The following is a 19,334-nucleotide window of genomic DNA, read 5'->3' on the forward strand; positions in this document are numbered from 1 at the left end:
GGGATAGGCTATCGATCAATATGTACTATAAGCCCACCGACTCCCACAGCTACCTTGATTACACTTCCCCACCCCGCTTCCTGTAAAGGACTCTATTCCATTGTCCCAGTTTCTCCGTCACATCTTTTCAGACACTGCCACCTTCCACAACAGTGCTTCAGATACGTCTTCCTTTTTCCTCAACCAAGGATTCCCATCCACTGTGGTCGACAGGGCCCTCAACCGTGTCCGTCCTTTTTCCACACACTTGTCTCACACCTTCCCCATACTCCCACAGCCACAATAGGGTCCCCCCTTGTGCTCATCGGCCACCCCATCAGCCTCCACATTCAACGGATCATCCTCTGCCATTTCCTCCACCTCCAGTGCGGTGCCACAACCAAACACATCTTCCTCTCCCCTTTCAGCATTCCGAAGGGGCCGTTCCCACCACGATATCCTGCTCTTCCAGCACCCCCAATACCCACTTCCCTTTCCACGGCACCTTCCTGTGCAAGCGCAGGAAATGCAACACCTGCCCTTTCACCTCCTCACTTCCCAGAACTCCAAGCACTCCTTCCAAGTGAAACAGTGATTTACTTGTACTTCTTTCTATTTAGTATACTGTATTCGCTGCCCACGATGTGGTCTCCTCTACACTGGGGAGACTATACTCAGATTGGGCGATCACTTTGTTGAACGGCTCTGTTCAGTTCACAAGCGTGACCCTGAGCTTCCGCTTGCTTGCCATTTTAATTCTTTGTACCACTCCCACTCTGACCTCAGCCTCTTACACTGTTCCAATGAAGCTTAAGGGAAGATCGAGGAACAGCACCTCATCTTTCGAATAGGCACTTTATAACCTTTCAAACTCAACATTGATTTCAATAACTCTTACCATTTTTCCAGACAGCAGATGCTGGTAATGGTTCTGCTGTTGCCATTTACAGCTCCTATAGAACCCATCACCACCCCCTTTTGCCTTGTACCATCATCCCTTTAGTCATTTAATCACTCCCGCCCTCCACCTTTTGTTCTTTCCTCTCCGCCTCCTCCCTTCCAGGCCTCCACTTGCTTTAAAACAGTTACATCTCCAACTTCTTCCAGTTTTGACGAAAGGTCATCGACATGAAACATGAACTTTCTCTCTCCACAGATGCTGCCTGACTTGGAGTATTTCCAGAATTTTTTTTTTCAGATTTCCAGCAAACCACCAGTATTTTGCTTTTATTGAAGTGGTGAAGGCTGAAAAAATGTGCTCAAGCTTTAAGATTTAGCCCTCAAAAAATGCTGCTCCAATGAAATCTGGTGCCTACCCTGCATTCAAGATGATTTACATACAGGAAACTCTCGATTTACCGGCACCTAAATAACCGGAAATCTCTGTTAACCGGCAAAATTCAGGAGTACGTTCAGGTAAGTTTTACTTCATATTAGTGGCAGTTCCGGGATCTGTGGCTGTGTAACTGGGGTTCCTGCACTTGTTGCTAAACAACAGGGAAGCCTGGATTTGTAGCTGTGTACAGAGCTCTCGTACCTTTTAACTATACCTCTCTGTAATCCGGATTTTTTGATAAACCGGCACCACGCCGGTCCCGTATAATGAAGAGTTTCCTGCAGTACCTCATGGTTACTGATCTACATGTAGCCTTTATAGTGTTCACCTGGTTGCAATAAAGCACTTCTGACAGTAGTAATTTTCACCAACTGACACGATAGAGCATCAGTTTCCAATTCTAAAATTGCTTCTGTATTTAATTTGTCCATTTTACCCCTTTAAGATACTAAGTGTACAGTATGATTATATAAAATTTGGAAACACTGCAACTTACCCAGGCAGTGTTCTCCTTTAGGTAACAACCTTTGTATTCTATAGTATTTGGATGTTTGAGCTGCCGCAGAAATTTTACTTCTTTGATAATGTCCTGCCATTTCTGTAAATAATAATTAATAAGGTTAGATAAATAACGTGCATAAAATAGATTCGCTGCACATTTTAAAAGACCCAACCCCAAAATATTAAATATAATTATGTCACTGGTTACTGCAAAGCAATTCCTTCAAAAAATAGGCTCGAATCTGACAAGAATGTTCCTTTTTAAAAATTGCTGAGTTGAAATATTTAAGAAAATGGAACAATCTTAAATTTCCTTACCTCTGTTATTTGTTTACCACTATAGGACATTTTCTTGACTGCCACCACCTCAGATGTGCGAGCATTTCTGGCCTGAAGGTTAAATAAACAAAAATATTTCCAATGAATAATCTGTGTTTTTAAAAAAAACTCTCAAATAAGAACATTATTTTACTCCATCTAAAGTGCAGGAGACAGTGAAGCTATTACCATTCCTATTCCAGAAATCATACAAGGTGAGGGTTAGAGCATTTCCATTAGGTCTATCACCTAGGGTTTATAAAATAGGAACCACAATGAAAATGCCCACTAATCCCACCTATGGAGATATACTTAATTACATGGCTATTTATCAGGCATGTCAGAATTTAAATGTCACTTTGAAATGTGCAGGTAGGTCAATCTTTCTTACTGCTCCAGTTGCAACTGTAATCTTTGATGATCTTGTTCTGCTACTTCAACAATTGGCATTCCAACCAACTAGGTTAAGTATGAGCCAAAAGAAACAAATTTCCATTTTACCACATGCACACCCATACATATGAACTCAATTGCTGGCAACTGGGCCTGATTTATCGGTATAAAATGTAAATCCACCCTGTTATATTGGCAGCATAAAGTGCCAATTTCTAGCACATTAGAAACCAAGATAGAAGGCGGGCATTTCAGATTCAGAAGATACACAGGCGATAATGCATTCTGGTGTTTCACCAAAGTGAACAAAATGAGCATTTTGCTTGCTCTACACTAGAATGTGACTTAAAAAAAAATTAATTCACAGGATGTGGACGTTGCCAGCAAGGCCAGCATTTATAACCCTCGAGAAAGTGGTGGTGAGCCGCCTTCTTTAATACAACCGAGTGGCTTGCTAGGCCATTTCAAAGGGCAGTTAAGAGTCAACCACATTGCTGTGGGTCTGAAGTCACACAGGCCAGACCGGGTAAGGACAGCAGATTTCCTTCCCTAAAGGGCATTAGTGAACCAAATGGGTTTTTGAACTCTCTGGATCATTAGTCCAGTGACATAATCACTATGCAGCTGTACCTGCAGTATCGCAATATATTAGAAAATGGTGATTCAACCCAACGCGAGAGAGATTTTGAACTTCTCTTAAATCTCCCCTTAATCTTCTCTGTCCCAAGGAGAACAATTCCAATTTCTCTAGTCTCCCTACATAACTAAAGTCCCTCATCCCTGGTGTCATTCTGGTAAATCTCCTCCACACCCTCTCCAAGGCATACATTGCCCATATATCCTCTTAGTTGCAAGATGTTGAACTCCTATTTTGCTCCTGGAAAATCTTTGCCAATGTTTTTTTTCCTCCACAGAGTATGGTCCTTTTTGCCACTTCTTTCCTACAATATTTTTTTCAAAAGCACTTTTCTGGAACATAAGAAATAGGAGCAGGAGTAGGCCAATCGGCCCCTCAAGCCTGCTCCGCCATTCAATAAGATCATGGCTGATCTGATCCTAACCGCCAATCCACTATCACAGAACCATCTCCTGAATCTAACAGAATTAGACACACGAAATAGGAGCAGGATCAGGCTACACGGCCCCTGGGCCTGCTCCGCTACCCACAGGGCCATGTCCGATCCGAACCTAGACTCATGTCCAAATTCCTGCCCGCTCCCCAGAACCCTTAATTCCCTTACTTCTAGGAAACTGTCTATTTCTGTTTTAAATTTATGTAATGATGTAGCTTCTACAGCTTTTTAGGGCAGCATATTCCATGGACCTACCACCCTCTGAGTGAAGTAGTTCCTCCTCATCTCAGTTTTGAAAGAGCAGCCCCTTATTCTAAGACTATGCCCCCTAGTTCTAGTTTCACCCATCATCGGGAACATCTTCCCCGCATCCACCCGATCCAACCCCTTCACAATCTTATATGTTTCAATAAGATCGCCTCTCATTCTTCTGAACTCCAATGAGTAGAGTCCCAATCTACTCAACCTCTCCTCATATGTCCATCCCCTCATCCCCGGGATTAACCGAGTGAACCTTCTTTGTACTGACTCAAGAGCAAGTATGTCCTTTCTTAAGTATGGACACCAAAACTGTACGCAGTATTCCAGGTGCGGTCTCACCAATACCTTGTACAACTGAAGCAATACCTCCCTATTTTTATATTCTATCCCCCTAGCAATGAAAGCCAACATTCCATTGGCCTTCTTAATCACTTGCTGCACCTGCATACTAACCTTTTGAGTTTCGTGCACCAGGACCCCCAGATCCCTTTGTACTTCAGTACTTTCCAGTTTCTTGCCATTAAGATAACTTGCTCTACGATTTTTCCTGCCAAAGTGCATAACCTCACACTTTCCAGTATTGTATTCCATCTGCCAAATCTCTGCCCACTTACTTAGCCTGTCGATGTCCCCTTGCAGGTTTTTTATGTCCTCCTCACTCACTACTTTCCCTCCCATCTTAGTATCATCTGCAAACTTTGATATGTTACACTCGGTCCCCTCCTCCAAATCGTTAATATAGATTGTAAAGAGTTGGGGACCCAGCACTGACCCCTGCGGAACACCACTAGTTACTGATTGCCAGTCTGAGAATGAACCATTTATCCCAACTCTCTGCCTTCTGTTAGATAGCCAATCCTCTATCCATGCCAGAATATTACCCCCAATCCCGTGATTTTTTATCTTCAGCAATAATCTTTTGTGTGGCACCTTGTCAAATGCCTTTTGGAAGTCTAAATACACTACGTCCACTGGTTGCCCTTTATCCACCCTATACGTTACTTCCTCAAAGAACTCCAGCAAATTTGTCAAACATGACTTCCCCTTCATAAAACCATGCTGACTTTGTCCTATTAAATTATGATTATCCAAATGTCCTGTTACTGTCTCCTTAATAATGGACTCCAATATTTTACCTACCACAGATGTTAGGCTAACCGGTCTATAGATTCCAGCCTTCTGTCTACTGCCCTTTTTAAATAAGGGTGTTACATTAGCAGTTTTCCAGTCTGCCGGGACCTTTGCCGAGTCCAGGGAGTTTTGGAAAATTATTACCACTGCATCCACAATCCCTACCGCCACTTCCCACAAGACCCTAGGATGTAAGCCATCAGGTCCAGGTGATTTATCTGCCTTGAGTCCCATTATTTTACCGAGTACCACTTCCTTAGTGATTTTGATCGTGTTTAGCTCCTCCCCCCCTTCCCCTGTTTGTCCAGTGTTGGGATATTCTTAGTGTCTTCTACTGTAAAGACTGATGTAAAATATTCAGTGTTTTTGCCATCTCCATATTTCCCACCATTAATTTCCCGGTCTCATCCTCTAAGGGACCAACATTTACTTTAGCCACCCTTTTTCTTTTTATATAACTATAAAAACTCTTACTATCTGTTTTTATATTTTTTGCTAATTTACTTTCATAATCTATCTTCCCTTTCTTAATCAATCTTTTTGTTATTTTTTGCTGTCTTTTAAAGTTTTCCCAATCCTCTATCCTCCCACTAGATTTGGCTACCTTATATGCCCTTGTTTTTAGTCGAATACTATCCTTAATTTCTTTACATGGCCACGGATGGCTGTCTTTTCTTTTACACCCTTTTCTTCAATGGAATATGTATTTTTTGGAAGTTGTAAAATAACTCCTTAAATGTACACCACTGATCATGTATTGTCTTACCCTTTAATCTATTTTCCCAATCCACTCTACTCAATTCCGCTCTCATACCTTCATAGTCTCCTTTATTCAAGCTTAGCACGCTTGTTTGAGATCCGACCTTCTCACCCTCTAATTGAATATGGAATTCAACCATGTTATGGTCACTCATTCCAAGGGGATCCTTTACTAGGACATTTTTAATTAATCCTGTCTCGTTACACAGGACCAGATCTAAGGTTGCTTGCCCCATGGTCGGTTCAGTTACATGCTGAAGAAACCCATCCCTAATACACTCAGTGAACTCATCCTCAAGGCAGCCCTGCCCAATTTGATTTGTCCAATTAATATGATAGTTAAAATCCCCCATAATTATAGATGTTCCCTTATTACAAGCCTCAACTATTTCCTGATTGATACACCATCCAACAGGGTTGCCACTGTTCGGAGGCCTATAGACTACGCCCACTAGTGTTTTTTCCCCTTATTATTCCTTACCTCCACCCAAACTGTTTCATTATCCTGATCTTTTGACCCAATATAATTTCTCTGTATTACCGTGATTCCTTCCTTTATTAACATAGCCACCCCACCTCCCCTTCCTTCCTGCCTGTCCTTCCTGATCGTTAAATAACCTGGTATGTTTAATTCCCAGGCATTGTCACCCTGCAGCCATGTTTCTGTAATGGCCACAAGATCATACCCATATGTAGTTATTTGTGCCATTAACTCATCTATTTTGTTACGAATGCTACATGCATTCAGGTAGAGAACTTTCAAAGATGTTTTGTGACACTTAGTTCCTGCTTTTGCCCTTTTTATTACTTTACCTTTTACTCCATACCTTCTGCCCCTTCCTGACATGCTCTGGTTTTTAATTTCCCCACTGCTACCTAAGTCTATGACCTTCTCTGTTGTCATTTGTATTATTTGCTCTCTAGGAACCTCCCCTCCACTAGTTAGTTTAAAGCCCTCTCTACAGCCCTAGTTATATGATCCGCCAGGATTCTAGTCCCAGCACTGGCCAAGTGAAGCCCGTCCCAACGGAACAGCTCCCTCCTGCCCCAGTACTGGTGCCAGTGTCCCAGGAAGCAAAACCCATTTCTCCCACACCAGTCTTTGAGCCACGCATTTAACTCTCTAATTTTATTTGTCCTAGCCAAATTCGCTCGTGGCTCAGGTAATAATCCAGAGATTATTACCCTTGTGGTTCTGCTTTTTAATTTGGCCCCTAGCTGCTCAAACTCCCTCAGCAGAACCTCCTTCCTTATCCTATCTATGTCGTTGGTACCAACATGGACCACGACAACTGGATCCTCCCCCTCCAAGTTTCTCTCCAGTCCAGAGGAGATGTCCTTAACCCTGGCACCGGGCAGGCAACACAGCCTTCGGGACTCTCGCTCTCGGCTGCAAAGAACTCTATCTATCCCCCTAACGATACTATCCCCTACCACTACAACATTTCTTTTAACTCCCCCCCCACTTGAATGGCCCCCTGCTCCACGGTGCTGTGGTCAGGTTGCTCATCCTCCCCGCAGTCCCTGTTCCCATCCTCACAGGGAGTAAGAGCCTCGAACCTGTTGGACAAGTGCAAGGGCTGCGGCTCCGGAGTTCCTCGAGCAGCCAACACTTACTGCAAATGTGATCACCGTGAGCATCAATGGTGTTCACCAGCTCCCACATATTGCAGCAGCAACACATCACCTGATCTCCCATTCTATGTAATTAATTTAATTTATTAATATTATTCTTAAATACCCTCTGCCCCGATTCTAGATGGTGAATATCACACCTTAGAAACTATAAACCAAAGAGATTTAAGCTTAAAAAGGGAGAAATACTTACCAATCACTTACCCCCTTTCTGGTGACGTCACACTTGGATTACTTTTTACCTCTCTCCTTCCCTCCGAGTTCCCAGACTGGAGACTGGTACGCCTTACCTGGTCTCTGGGGCCTTTTATAGCCCCGCTCTGCCGCTCAGGATTCTCGCCGACGCTGTGAGGCCTTACTTGGTCTCTGGGGCCTTTTATAGCCGCGCTCTGCCGCTCGAGATTCCCGCCGATGCTGTGGGGCCTTACCTGGTCTCTGGGACTTTTATAGCCCCGCTCTGCCGCTCAGGATTCTCGCCGACGCTGTGAGGCCTTACCTGGTCTCTGGGACTTTTATAGCCCCGCTCTGCCGCTCAGGATTCCCGCCGACGCTGTGAGGCCTTACCTGGTCTCTGGGACTTTTATAGCCCCGCTCTGCCGCTCGAGATTCCCGCCGACGCTGTGAGGCCTTACCTGGTCGCTGGGGCCTTTTCTAGCCCCGCTCTGCCGCTCAGGATTCCCGCCGACGCTGGTTCAGGAATCCTTCTCAATATTACTGCACCCTCCCTCCCCGCCAATGCACCAGCCTTAATAAAAAGCACGCCTGGTCATTTCTATACTGGCAGGTAATCTAAATGCCGTGAGTTCTTTTGAATTATTTGTAACGGAGGGGAGCAAGGAACAATCTAGAGAGGAACTTCTAAACTGGAATAGGGCTAACTTCAATGGGATTCGAAATGATCTAGCCAGCATAAAATGGAACCAAAGACTGACAGGAAAAACTGTAATGGAACAATGGGTGATCTTTAAGGAGGAGATGTTCCAAGTGCAGGATAGGTACATTCCAACAAGAGGGAAGGGTAAGGGAACCAAAGCAAGTGGATGACAAGGGAGATAGAGAAGATAATGAAACAAAAAAAAAGAGGGTGTATGATGTAGGTCAGGTGAATTCTTCAAGGGAGAACCAGACCAAATACAATAAGTTGAGAGGGGAAGTGAAGATGAAAATAAGATTGGCAAAGAGAATATGAGAGTAGAATGGCAGTTAACATAAAAGGGAACCCAAAAATCTTCTACTGGCATGTAAACAGTAAGCAGCTAGTAAGAGGCAGGGTGGGGCCTATTAGAGACAAAGAAGGCGTTATATGCTTGGAGGCGCAGGACAAGGTTAGAATATTCAATGAGTACTTTGTATCGGTGTTTACTAAGGAGGTGGATGCTGACAATATTGGTAGAAGTGGAAAAAGTAGAAGCAATGGAAGGGGTGAAAATTGATAGACAAGGATGTACTACAAAGGTTGGGTATGCTTAGAGTGGACAAGTCGCCTGGTCCGGATGGCTTGCATCCCAGGTTGCAAAGGGAATTGGGGGAGGAGATAGCGGAAGGGCTTGCCATAATTTTCCAACCTTCCCTGAGGATTGGAAAGTGTCAAATGTGACACCATTGTTCAAGGGTGTAAGGACAATCCTAGTAACTACAGGCCAGTCAGTTTAACATCAGTGGTGGATAAAGTTTTAGAAACAATAATCAAGGAAAAAATTAACGGGTACTTGGGGAGGTTTAAGCTAATTAAGGAGAGCCAACACAGATTTGTAAAAGGCAGATCGTGTTTGACTAATCTAATTGAATTTTTTGATGAATTAACAGGGAGGATTGATGAAGGGAATGCAATGGATGTTGTCTACATGGATTTGCGGAAGGCATTTGACAAAGTACCACATAGAAGGCTGGTTAACAAAATTGAGGCTCAAGAAATAGGTGGGTCAGTGGCAGCTTGGGTAAGGAATTGGCTTAAGGACAGAAAACAGCAAGTTGTGATAAATGGCTGTTTTTCAGACTGGAGGATGGTAGACAGTGGTGTTCCCCAAGGGTCAGTACTGGAGCCACAAATGATCTGGATATTGGAACACAGTAGAATTTCTAAATTTGCTGATGACATCAAACTTGGGGGTGTGGCGAACAGTGATGATGATACCAATCGACTGCAACAGGACAGAGACAGGCTAGCAGAATGGGCAGAAGGAACAGGGAGAGGCAATATACACTTAATGGCAAAGTTTTAAAGAGTGTGCAGGGACAGAGGGACCTGGGAGTTAATCTGCATCGGTCCCTGAAGGTGGCAGGACATAGTGAGAGTGGTTAACAAAGCATATGGGATCTTGGGCTTCATAAATAGAGGTATTGAATACAAAAGTAGAAAAGTTATGCTTAACTTTTATAAAGCGCTGGTTAGGCCACAACTGGAGTATTACGTCCAGTTCTGGTCATCACACTTTAGGAAGGATGTGAAGGCCCTTGAGAGGGTGCAGAGGAGATTTACCAGAATGGTTCTGGGGATGGGGGATCTTAGCTACAAGGACCGGTTGGAGAAGCTGGATTTGTTTTCATTGCAGCAAAGGAGGTTGAGGGGTGATTTGATAAGAGGTGTACAAGATTATGACGGGTTTGGATCGGCTAGGCTAGACGGGGAAAGGTTATTCCCACCAGTTGATGGTACAAGGACTAGGGGCACAGAGATTTAAGGTTTTGGGCAAGAGATACAGGGGGGTGTGAGGAAATACTTTTTTACGTAGCGGGTGGTTAGGACCTGGAATTCGCTGCTGACAGAAGTGGTGGAAATGGAGACACTCATGTTTTTAAGGGAGACTGGACAGGCACTTGAGGGAAATAAACTTGCAGGGCTACGGGGATAGAGCGGGGGAATGGGACTGACTGGATTGCTCTACCGAGAGCCGGCATGGTCTTGGTGGGCCGAATGGCCTCCTTCTGTGCCGTATGACCATGACTCAAAGTCGCTTAAAAGTTACTGATTAATAGGATGGCATTATAGTGCTGTATTTTCAGGTATTTACAGGATTAAATCAGATTTAAACAAACTACAGGAAACTTTGGTTTATCCGGAGGTTGTATGTCCGGAATACTCGATTAACGGCAAAAATCAGGAGCCGTTTTCTGTAAGTTTTTTTAGATCTCGTTCTTTTTTTTCCCCCAGTCAGCCACTGCAAGGTCTGTAGCTATAGCAACAGCTTCAGCTAGAGACGCTTGCAGCTGCCTCTTTAGAAGCTGTTGCTAAGCAACAGTGTTTGTTGTCAGATACGGAGATGAAAACCTCTGTATGCTTCAACATTAACTTTGTACATCTGGCAGTTTTGATAGATCCGCAACACGCCAGTCCCGTCGGTGCCGGATATCACAAAGTTTCCTGTAGTACAGTTTCCCATCACTATTGTAAACAAACATCAGTTGTAAAATTCAGTGTTTGATTTGGCATTTCAAAAACATTAGTCCAGAAATGGTTTTAAACAAGTTCTCACTTACAAAATAAACAGCCCCAAAGCTTCCATGTCCAATTTCATGCAGGTCAATAAACAGTTCCTCTGGATCTTCTTTAAAGAACAGTTCCGAAACCTCTGGATCTCTCACTGCCCCTTTACGTGTTGAAGACGGCATTCTTGCCCATCAAAGACGGAGTGGTTGGTGTTGGGTTCGCGAATTTCTCCCTTCATCGACAAATGCTCCTTTAAAAACAGCAGCAGCTGTAAAAGATGACCTGAACAATAGAGGGGGTGGGGGGGGGGGGAACAAACGCTACAACATTTCATTTGCTTTCTGCAGTGTACTTAATTATGATTAATGACAAATATTCCATTTAAATGGGAGAAAATTAGTGCACATAACACATTTCAGAAATACATCCATTAAAAACACTATTCTTTGGGGGGAAAAAACCTAGCATCCATGGACAACCATCTTGTCTTATGCTCTAAACGTTTATCTGCTGTCAGTCACCTGTCAGCAGCAGTGATTTCAGGTCCCAGCCTCAATTTTCCTGACCTTCCCTTAAGTGCTCCACTACTGTCCCAGGTAGACCACTCGAAATGCTAAAACTCCATTTTTACCCTAGAGTTCCTATAAAAGGGTAATTCTTAGCAAGTGGTTCAAGATCACTTCAAGTAGCTAGTCTCAGATCATTTAGACTTCATACCATCTGTAGAAAAAGTCCAATCAGTTTCTAAATTTTGTTTCAAAAATTTAAAGTAGTTCAGTAGAATGGCTTTGCATTTCTAATGTCAATAAACAAATAAAGAGAACAGTTAGTCCACAGAGCCCTCAGAGCTAACTCAACATGCAGGGTAATGCCAGACAACTAGCATGCAGGGTAATGCCAGGCAACTAGCAATCAGTTCTTCATGAACATCAACATTTTCACCAGCATTGCAATGTTGTTGAGCAGAGCTCTGAGCTTGCATAGAGCTATGGCTTTGCCCCAATCCAGTGAGGTGGAGCCACCAGTACAACGCCATGCTGTCAACTCATAGCACTCTAAAGCAGATGCTGGAGTCAAAAATATGAAGGCAACAAGGCTCATTTTGGTTACGCTAAAACTGAGAACATATGGATAGCACCAATGAGAATACATATTACAAAACTGACTCATGTAACCCTTGACTCATTACACTTTTCAAAATTGTAGATGAATAGAGACCTTGGTGTCCTTATACACATCATTAAAAGATGGCAGGGCAAGTTCATAAGGTGGTTAAAAAAGCATCTAGGTTACTTGGGTTTATAAATAGAGGCCTAGAATATAAAAGCAAGAGATCATGCTGGAACTTTATAAATCACTGGCTCGGCCTCAGCTGGAGTATCGTGGACAATGCAAGGCTGCACACTTCAGGAACAATGTAAAGGCCTTAGAAAGAGTACAGAGGAGGTTTACCAGGATGCTACCTGGGATGAGGGACTTCAGTTCTAACTTTTCCAGCCTCTTCTCATAACTGTTCTCCTTGAAGCAGAGAAGGTTAAAAGGTGACCTAATCGAGGTTTTCAAGATAAGATGTTTTGATAAGAGTAGATAGAGAGAAACTACTCCCTCTAGCGAGTGGGCCAATAACTAGAGGTCATAGATTTAAAATCATTGGCAAGAGATCTGGAGGGGAGAGGAAGAGAAATGTTTTCACTCAAAGTTGCCGGGATCTGGAACACTCCACCTGAAAAGGTGGTGGAAACCGCTTCCATAAATAATTTTTAAAAAGAGTTGGACAGGTACTTGAGGATGCAGAACTTAAGAGTTATGGACAAAAAAGGGGGGGGGGTAAAATGTTCCCGCCAATTTTTTTTGCGCACAGTCCCTTTAAATTTGCAGCGCGGCCACACATGCACAGTATCACTTCCAGCTTGTGAGCGGCCTGTGCGAGACCTCCCGATTGATGTGCAGCCGCGCACCTTAGGGGGGGGGAATGTTGGTGGTACTAAGCATGTCTGCTCTTTCAGGGGCACGACAGACCGACTGGTCTCCTTCTGTGCTGTAAGTTTCTATGATTCTATTCCTTCCATAACAAATAATCGCTAGTTACCAAATTACAAAAAGGGGGATTGTAATTTTTTTTTTTTTCAGTACAAAGCTTGTCAAACTATTAGTTCTGGTATGATAGAACTTAGAAACAAGCATTTAAATGTAGTCAACACAGATTTAAATAAGAAATAAATGCAAATTTGATATACAATTAATTGACCTCATCCTGGATAGGTCTATGTGCTGAAATTAAAGTTCACTGGTGCATACAAGTCTCAGCTTGCTTATCAGGGCATGTCCATTTACTAACAAACAGGCATCCCAGATAAACAATATTTTTGCTTGTACTGCATGCTCAGCAACACAAACAATGTCAACACTTTCAGCATTAGTTACTGATCTTGTTTTAAAAAACCTGCCTATTAGATTAATTTTTTGTTGGTGTAGATAGATTATATATACTTTAATTATTCATAAAAGCAAAAAATTCATAAAAGCAAAAAATTCTAAAGTTCTGAAGTAGAATAAAACAAACAGAATGTGTTCATATTTTTAGGCAGAATAATAAAGTTTAGTTCAAGTTTATTAATATTCCTCTTCTAGCAGCCTAATGGGTAAAGATACAGCCAGTGTCGCGCTCAGCCATGGAAACAAAAAGGTCCTAGGTTCAATTTCTGGTCTCAATAAACTGCAGCAATTTAGTGCTACAATGGGAACCAGCCTCCCCTCTCCACACCTAGGCTAGGAAGGGTAGCAAAATATCTATAGCAAGATTGAGCCTTCAGGAGATGAGAGAACGAAAATAAAAACAAAAAAAAACATACTTTGAAAATTCTGCTTTCTGTCCTCCAATTTTTTTTTAAAACTTCCCATGGGGTATGAAAGGTCTCCATTTGGCAGCATCCCTCCTTCTCCAAATGACAGTCAATATTCAACTCTGCCAGCATAGTCTTGTGAGCTGACTGTTTTTAATAAAGATTTTCACCATACACTGCACAAATACCAATGCTGCTACTCAAATGTCATTTTTGCATTGTTACTAGCAGCGGAGGCGGCGGTGCGGACCTGCGAGGGATGAGGCTGAGCAGCGGTTTAAAAAGGGCGCCAGAGTTCAGGTGAGGCCCCACAGCAGCAGCGGAGGCGGTGTGGACCTGCGAGGGAAGAGGCAGTGCGGTGGTTTAAAAAGGACGCCAGAGTTCAGGTGAGGCCCCACAGCAGCAGCGGAGGCGGCAGCGGCGTGGACCTGCGAGGGACGAGGCTGAGCAGCGGTTTAAAAAGGGCGCCAGAGTTCAGCTGAGGCGTACCAGTCTCAGAGGAAGGGAGAAGTAAAAAGTAATTGAAGTGTGACGTCACCAGAAAGCAGGTAAGTAATTGGTTGGTGAGTATTTCTCTCTTCTTCAACTTTAATTCTGTGGGTTGTAGTTACTAAGGTCTCTCTGATGTAATGGGGACTGTTGGTAAACCATTTAACTGTAGTGTAATTAGTGGGATTGATTAATTAATTGAAATTAAATTAAATCAAAGGGTAAGTCATGTCAGGACAGCCCGGCCACGTGGTATGCTCCTCCTGCGATATGTGAGAACTCAGGCACATTTCCTGTGTCCCTGACAACTACGTGTGCAGGAAGTGAATCCAGCTGCAGCTACTGACAGACCGTATTGCGGCACTGGGGTTGCGATTGGACGCATACTGGAGCGTTCGCAATGCTCGGGATGTCGTGAATAGCACGTTTACGGAGTTGGACACATCGCAGATAGAGGTTGGACAGGCAGAAAGGGAAGGGGTGACCAACAGGCAGAGTACTAAGCGCAGGCAGGTAGTGCAGGGGTCCTTTGCGGACATCCCCCTCTCAAACAGATACACCACTGAGTACTGTTGGGGGGGGGGGGGGGGTGGCTTATCAGAGGAAAGCAGCAGCAGCCAACTTCCTGGCACCAGGGGTGGCTCTGCTGCAGAGGACGGGAGGAAAAAGAGGGGTAGAGCTATAGTAATAGGGGATTCTATTGTAAGGGGAATAGATAGGCGTTTCTGCGGCCACAAACGAGACTCCAGGATGGTGTGTTGCCTCCCTGGTGCAAGGATCAAGGATGTCTCAGAGCGGCTGCAGAACATCTTGGAAGGGGAGGGTGAACAGCCAGTTGTCATGGTGCATATAGGTACCAACGATACAGGTAAAAACCAGGATGAAGTCCTAAAAGCTGAATATCGGGAGTTAGGAGGTAAATTAAAAAATAGGACCTCAAAAAGGTAGTAATCTCAGGATTGCTACCAGTGCCACGTGCTAGTCAGAGTAGAAATAGAAGGATATTTCAGATGAATACGTGGCTAGAGGGATGGTGCAATGGGGAGGGATTCAAGTTCCTGGGACACTGGAACCGGTTCTGGGGGAGGTGGGACCAGTTCAAACCGGACGGTTTGCACCTGGGCAGGGCTGGAACCGATGTCCTAGGGGGGAGTGTTTGCTAGTGCTCTGGGGGAGGGTTTAAACTAAAATGGCAGGGTGTTGGGAACCTGAGCAGGGAGACAGAGGAAAGGGAAACAAGGATAAAAGCAAAAGATAGGAAGGAGAAAAACAAAAGTGGCAGTCAGATAAATCAACGGTTTAAATCAAGCGTGGCCACAGTAAATAATAATTCTAATAGGTCTAAGGGCGTTAAAAAAACAAGCCTGAAGGCTTTGTGTCTTAGTGCGAGGAGCATTCGTAATAAGGTGGATGAATTGGCTGCGCAAATAGAGGTAAACGAATATGATTTGATTGGGATTACAGAAACGTGGCTCAAGGATGGCCAAGACTGGGAACTCAACATCCAGGAGTATTCGATATTCAGGAAAGATAGGCGGGGTAGCATTACTGGTTAAAGAAGGGATTAACACAATTGTAAGGAAGGATATTAGCTCTGATGATGTGGAATCTGTATGGGTAGAATTGAGAAATACCAAGGGGCAGAAAACATTAGTGGGAGTGGTATATAGACCTCCAAACAGTAAGGCGGAGGTTGGGGATGGCATAAAAAGGGGAAAAAAAAGCATGCAATAAGGGCACAGCAGTCATCATGGGTGACTTTAATCTACATATAGATTGGGCTAACCAAATTAGTAACAATACTGTGGAGGAGGAATTCCTGGAGTGTTTACGGGATGGTTTCCTGGACCAATATGTCGAGGAACCAACCAGAGATCAGGCCATCTTAGACTGGGTATTATGTAACGAGAAAGGATTAATTAGCAATCCTGTTGTATGAGGCCCCTTGGGTCGGAGCGATCATAATATGATCGAATTCTTCATTAAGATGGACAATGAAGTAGTTGACTCAGAGACTAGGGTCCTAAATTTAAATAAAGGAAACTACAATGGTCTGAGGCGCAAGTTGGGTAGGATTGATTGGGGAATGTCACTCAAAGGGTTGACGGTGGATAGGCAATGGCAAACATTCAAAGACCACATGGATGAACTACAGAATTTGTTCATCCCAGTTTGGCATAAAAATAAAACAAAAGGTGACTCAACCGTGGCCAACAAGGGAAATTAGGGATAGCATAAGATCCAAGGAGAGGACATATAAATTGGCCAGAAAAAGCAATAATCTTGAGGATTGGGGGCAGTTTAGGATTCAACAAAGGAGGACAAAGGGATTAATTAAGGGGAAAATAGAATATGAGAGTAAGCTTGCAGGGAACAAAAACTGACTGCAAAAGCTTTTATTTATAGATATGTGAAGAGAAAAAAATTGGTGAAGTCAAGCGTAGGTCCCTTGCAGTCAGAATCAGGGGAATTTATAATGGGGAACAAAGAAATGGCATCCCAACTAAATTCATATTTTGGTTCTGTCTTCACAAAGGAGGACACAAATAACCTCCCAGAGATGCCGGGGAACATAGGGTCTGATGAAAGGGTGGAACTGAAATAAATCAGTATTTGTAGGGAAATGGTGTTAGGGAAATTGATGGGACTGAAGGCCGATAAATCCCCAGGGCCTGATAATTTACATCCTAGGGTACTTAAGGAAGTGGCCCTAGAAATAGTAGATGCATTGCTGATCATCTTCCAACATTCGATGGAATCTGGAACAGTACCCATGGATTGGAGGGTAGCTAATGTTACCCCACTATTCAAAAAAGGTGGTAGAGAGAAAACAGGGAGTTACAGACTGGTAAGCCTGACATCGGTAGTGGGGAAAATGCTAGAGTCCATTATAAAAGATGTAATAGCAGAGCACTTGGAAAACAGTGACAGGATCAGACAAGGTCAACATGGATTCACAAAACGTAAATCGTGCTTGACTAATCTACTGGAATTTTTTGAGGATGTAACTGGTAAAATAGATAAGGGAGAACCAGTGGATGTGGTGTATCTGGACTTTCAGAAGGCCTTCGATAAGGTCCCGCATAAGAGATTAGCGTGTAAAGTTAAGGCACATGGGATTGGGGGCAAGGTATTGAGTTGGATAGAGAACTGGTTGGCAGACAGAAAGCAAAGAGTTGGAATAAACGGGTCTTTTTCCGAATGGCAGGCAGTGACTCGTGGGGTACCGCAGGGATCAGTCCTTGGACCCCAGCTATTCACAATACAGGAAACTGTGTGTTATCCGGAGGCTAAGTGTCCGACAAGCTCGAGCCACCGGCAAAAATCAGGAGCTGTTTTGTTAGGTTTTTTTTCTTCTTCTCGTGGCTTTTTTTTCCCCAACAGTCAGGCTCTGGAAAGTCTCTCTGAAGCTGTTGCTAAGCTACAGAGATGCTTCCAAGGTATAGAAGCTGTTGCTAAGCAACAGTGTTTGTTGTCAGATACGGAGATGAAAAGCTCCATATGCTTCAACATGAACGCTGGTGTCTCCGGCAGTTTTGAGGGAACGGCAACAGCTCGGTCCCGTCAGTGCCGGATAGCACAAAGTTTCCTGTATATATAAATGATCTGGACAAGGGAACTAGATGTAATATCTCCAAATTTGCAGACGACACAAAGCTGGGTGGGCGTGTGTGCTGTGAGGCGGATGTCGAGAAACTCCAGAATGATTTGGACATGGGTGATTGGGCAGAAACATAGCAGATGCAATATAACGTGGATAAATGTGAGGTTATCCACTTTGGTGGCAAAAACAGGAAGGCAGATTATCTAAATGGCAATAGCTTGGGAGAAGGGGAAGTGCAATGAGACCTGGGTGTCCTTGTGCACCAGTCGCTGAAGGTAAGCATGCAGGTGCAGCAGGCGGTTAAGGCGGCAAATGGTATGCTGGCCTTCGTAGCGAGGGGGTTTGAATACAGGAACAAGGATGTCTTGCTGCAGTTGTACAGGGCCTTGGTGAGACCACGCCTTGAGTATTGTGTGCAGTTTTGGTCGCCTTATCTGAGGAAGGATGTTCTTGCCATGGAGGGAGTTCAGCAAAGATTCACCAGGCTGATACCTGGGATGGCAGGAATGACGTATGAGGAGAGATTGGGTTGATTGGACTTGTACTCGCTGGAGTTTAGAAGAATGAGAGGTGATCTCATTGAAACTTATAAAATTCTGACAGGATTGGACAGACTAGATGCAGGAAGGATGTTCCCGATGGTCAGGGAGTCCAGAACCAGGGGACACAGTCTAAGGATAAAGGGTAGGCCATTTAGGACAGAAATTAGGAGGAATTTCTTCACCCAGAGAGTGGTGAACCTGTGAAACTCTACCACAGAAGGCGGTGGAGGCCAGTTCATTAAATATATTCAAGAAGGAGTTGGATATATTTCTTAAAGCTAAAGGGATCAAGGGGTATGGGGAGAAAGCAGGGACCGGGTACTGAATTTGGATGATCAGCCATGATCGCATTGAATGGCGGAGCAGGCTCGAGGGGCCGAATGGCCTACTCCAGCTCCTATCTTCTTTGTTTCTAGTGTAGCCTTAACCCAATACCAAAAATAGGAACAATAATTCCACTCACATTCTCTCCATTCTATTTTTAATCCATCAAATTTGACTTTTCAATCAAACTACACTACCCTAATGTTTCCTATAATCTTTTCCCCTCTTGTAAACTCCTTGTTCCTTTTTTAAAATAATTCGTTCATGGGATGTGGGACATCGCTGGCAAGGCCAGAATTTATTGCCCATTCCTAATTGCCCTCGAGAAGGTGGTGGTGAGCCGCCTTCTTGAACCGCTGCAGTCCATGTGATGAAGGTACTCCCAACAGTGCTGTTAGGGAGGGAGTTCCTGGATTTTGGCCCAGCGACGATGAAGAAACAGTGATATACTTCTAAGTCAGAATGGTGTGTGACTTGGAGGGGAACTTGGAGGTGGTGGGGGTCCCATGCGTTTGCTGCCTTTGTCCTTCTAGGTGGGAGTGGTTGCGGGGTTGGGAGGTGCTGCAGTGCATCTTGTAGATGATACACCGGGTGGAGGGAGTGAATGTTTAAGCTGGTGCATGGGTGCCGATCCAGCGGGCTGCTTTGTCCTGGATGGTGTCGAGCTTCTAGAGTGTTGTTGGAGCTGCACTTATCCACGCAAGTGGAGAGTATTCCAT

At 44.0% G+C, this 19,334-nt stretch overlaps 1 protein-coding gene across 6 annotated transcripts in view; it reads right to left on the reverse strand.

The window, feature by feature from the left end:
• The window catches only part of taok3a (TAO kinase 3a), a 171,807-nt gene that overhangs the window by 93,833 nt on the left and 58,640 nt on the right, over positions 1-19,334 (reverse strand). For 5 of the 6 annotated variants that reach the window (XM_085961790.1, XM_085961792.1, XM_085961788.1 and 2 more), the window contains exons 3-5: positions 10,864-11,063; positions 2,135-2,206; positions 1,812-1,913 (exon numbers count right to left, since the gene is read on the reverse strand). In XM_085961790.1, the coding sequence (XP_085817916.1) occupies positions 1,812-1,913; positions 2,135-2,206; positions 10,864-10,995 (306 nt within the window). In that variant the 5' untranslated portion in view covers positions 10,996-11,063. Of the gene's footprint in view, positions 1-1,811; positions 1,914-2,134; positions 2,207-10,863; positions 11,096-19,334 lie in introns of all 6 variants that reach the window. The other variant, XM_085961791.1, reaches the window with a different exon arrangement.

This window comes from Somniosus microcephalus, chromosome 19 (genome assembly GCF_052327205.1).
Source record: "Somniosus microcephalus isolate GS21.2 chromosome 19, FLI_Smic_1.0, whole genome shotgun sequence".
Classification (NCBI taxonomy): Eukaryota; Metazoa; Chordata; class Chondrichthyes; order Squaliformes; family Somniosidae; genus Somniosus; species Somniosus microcephalus.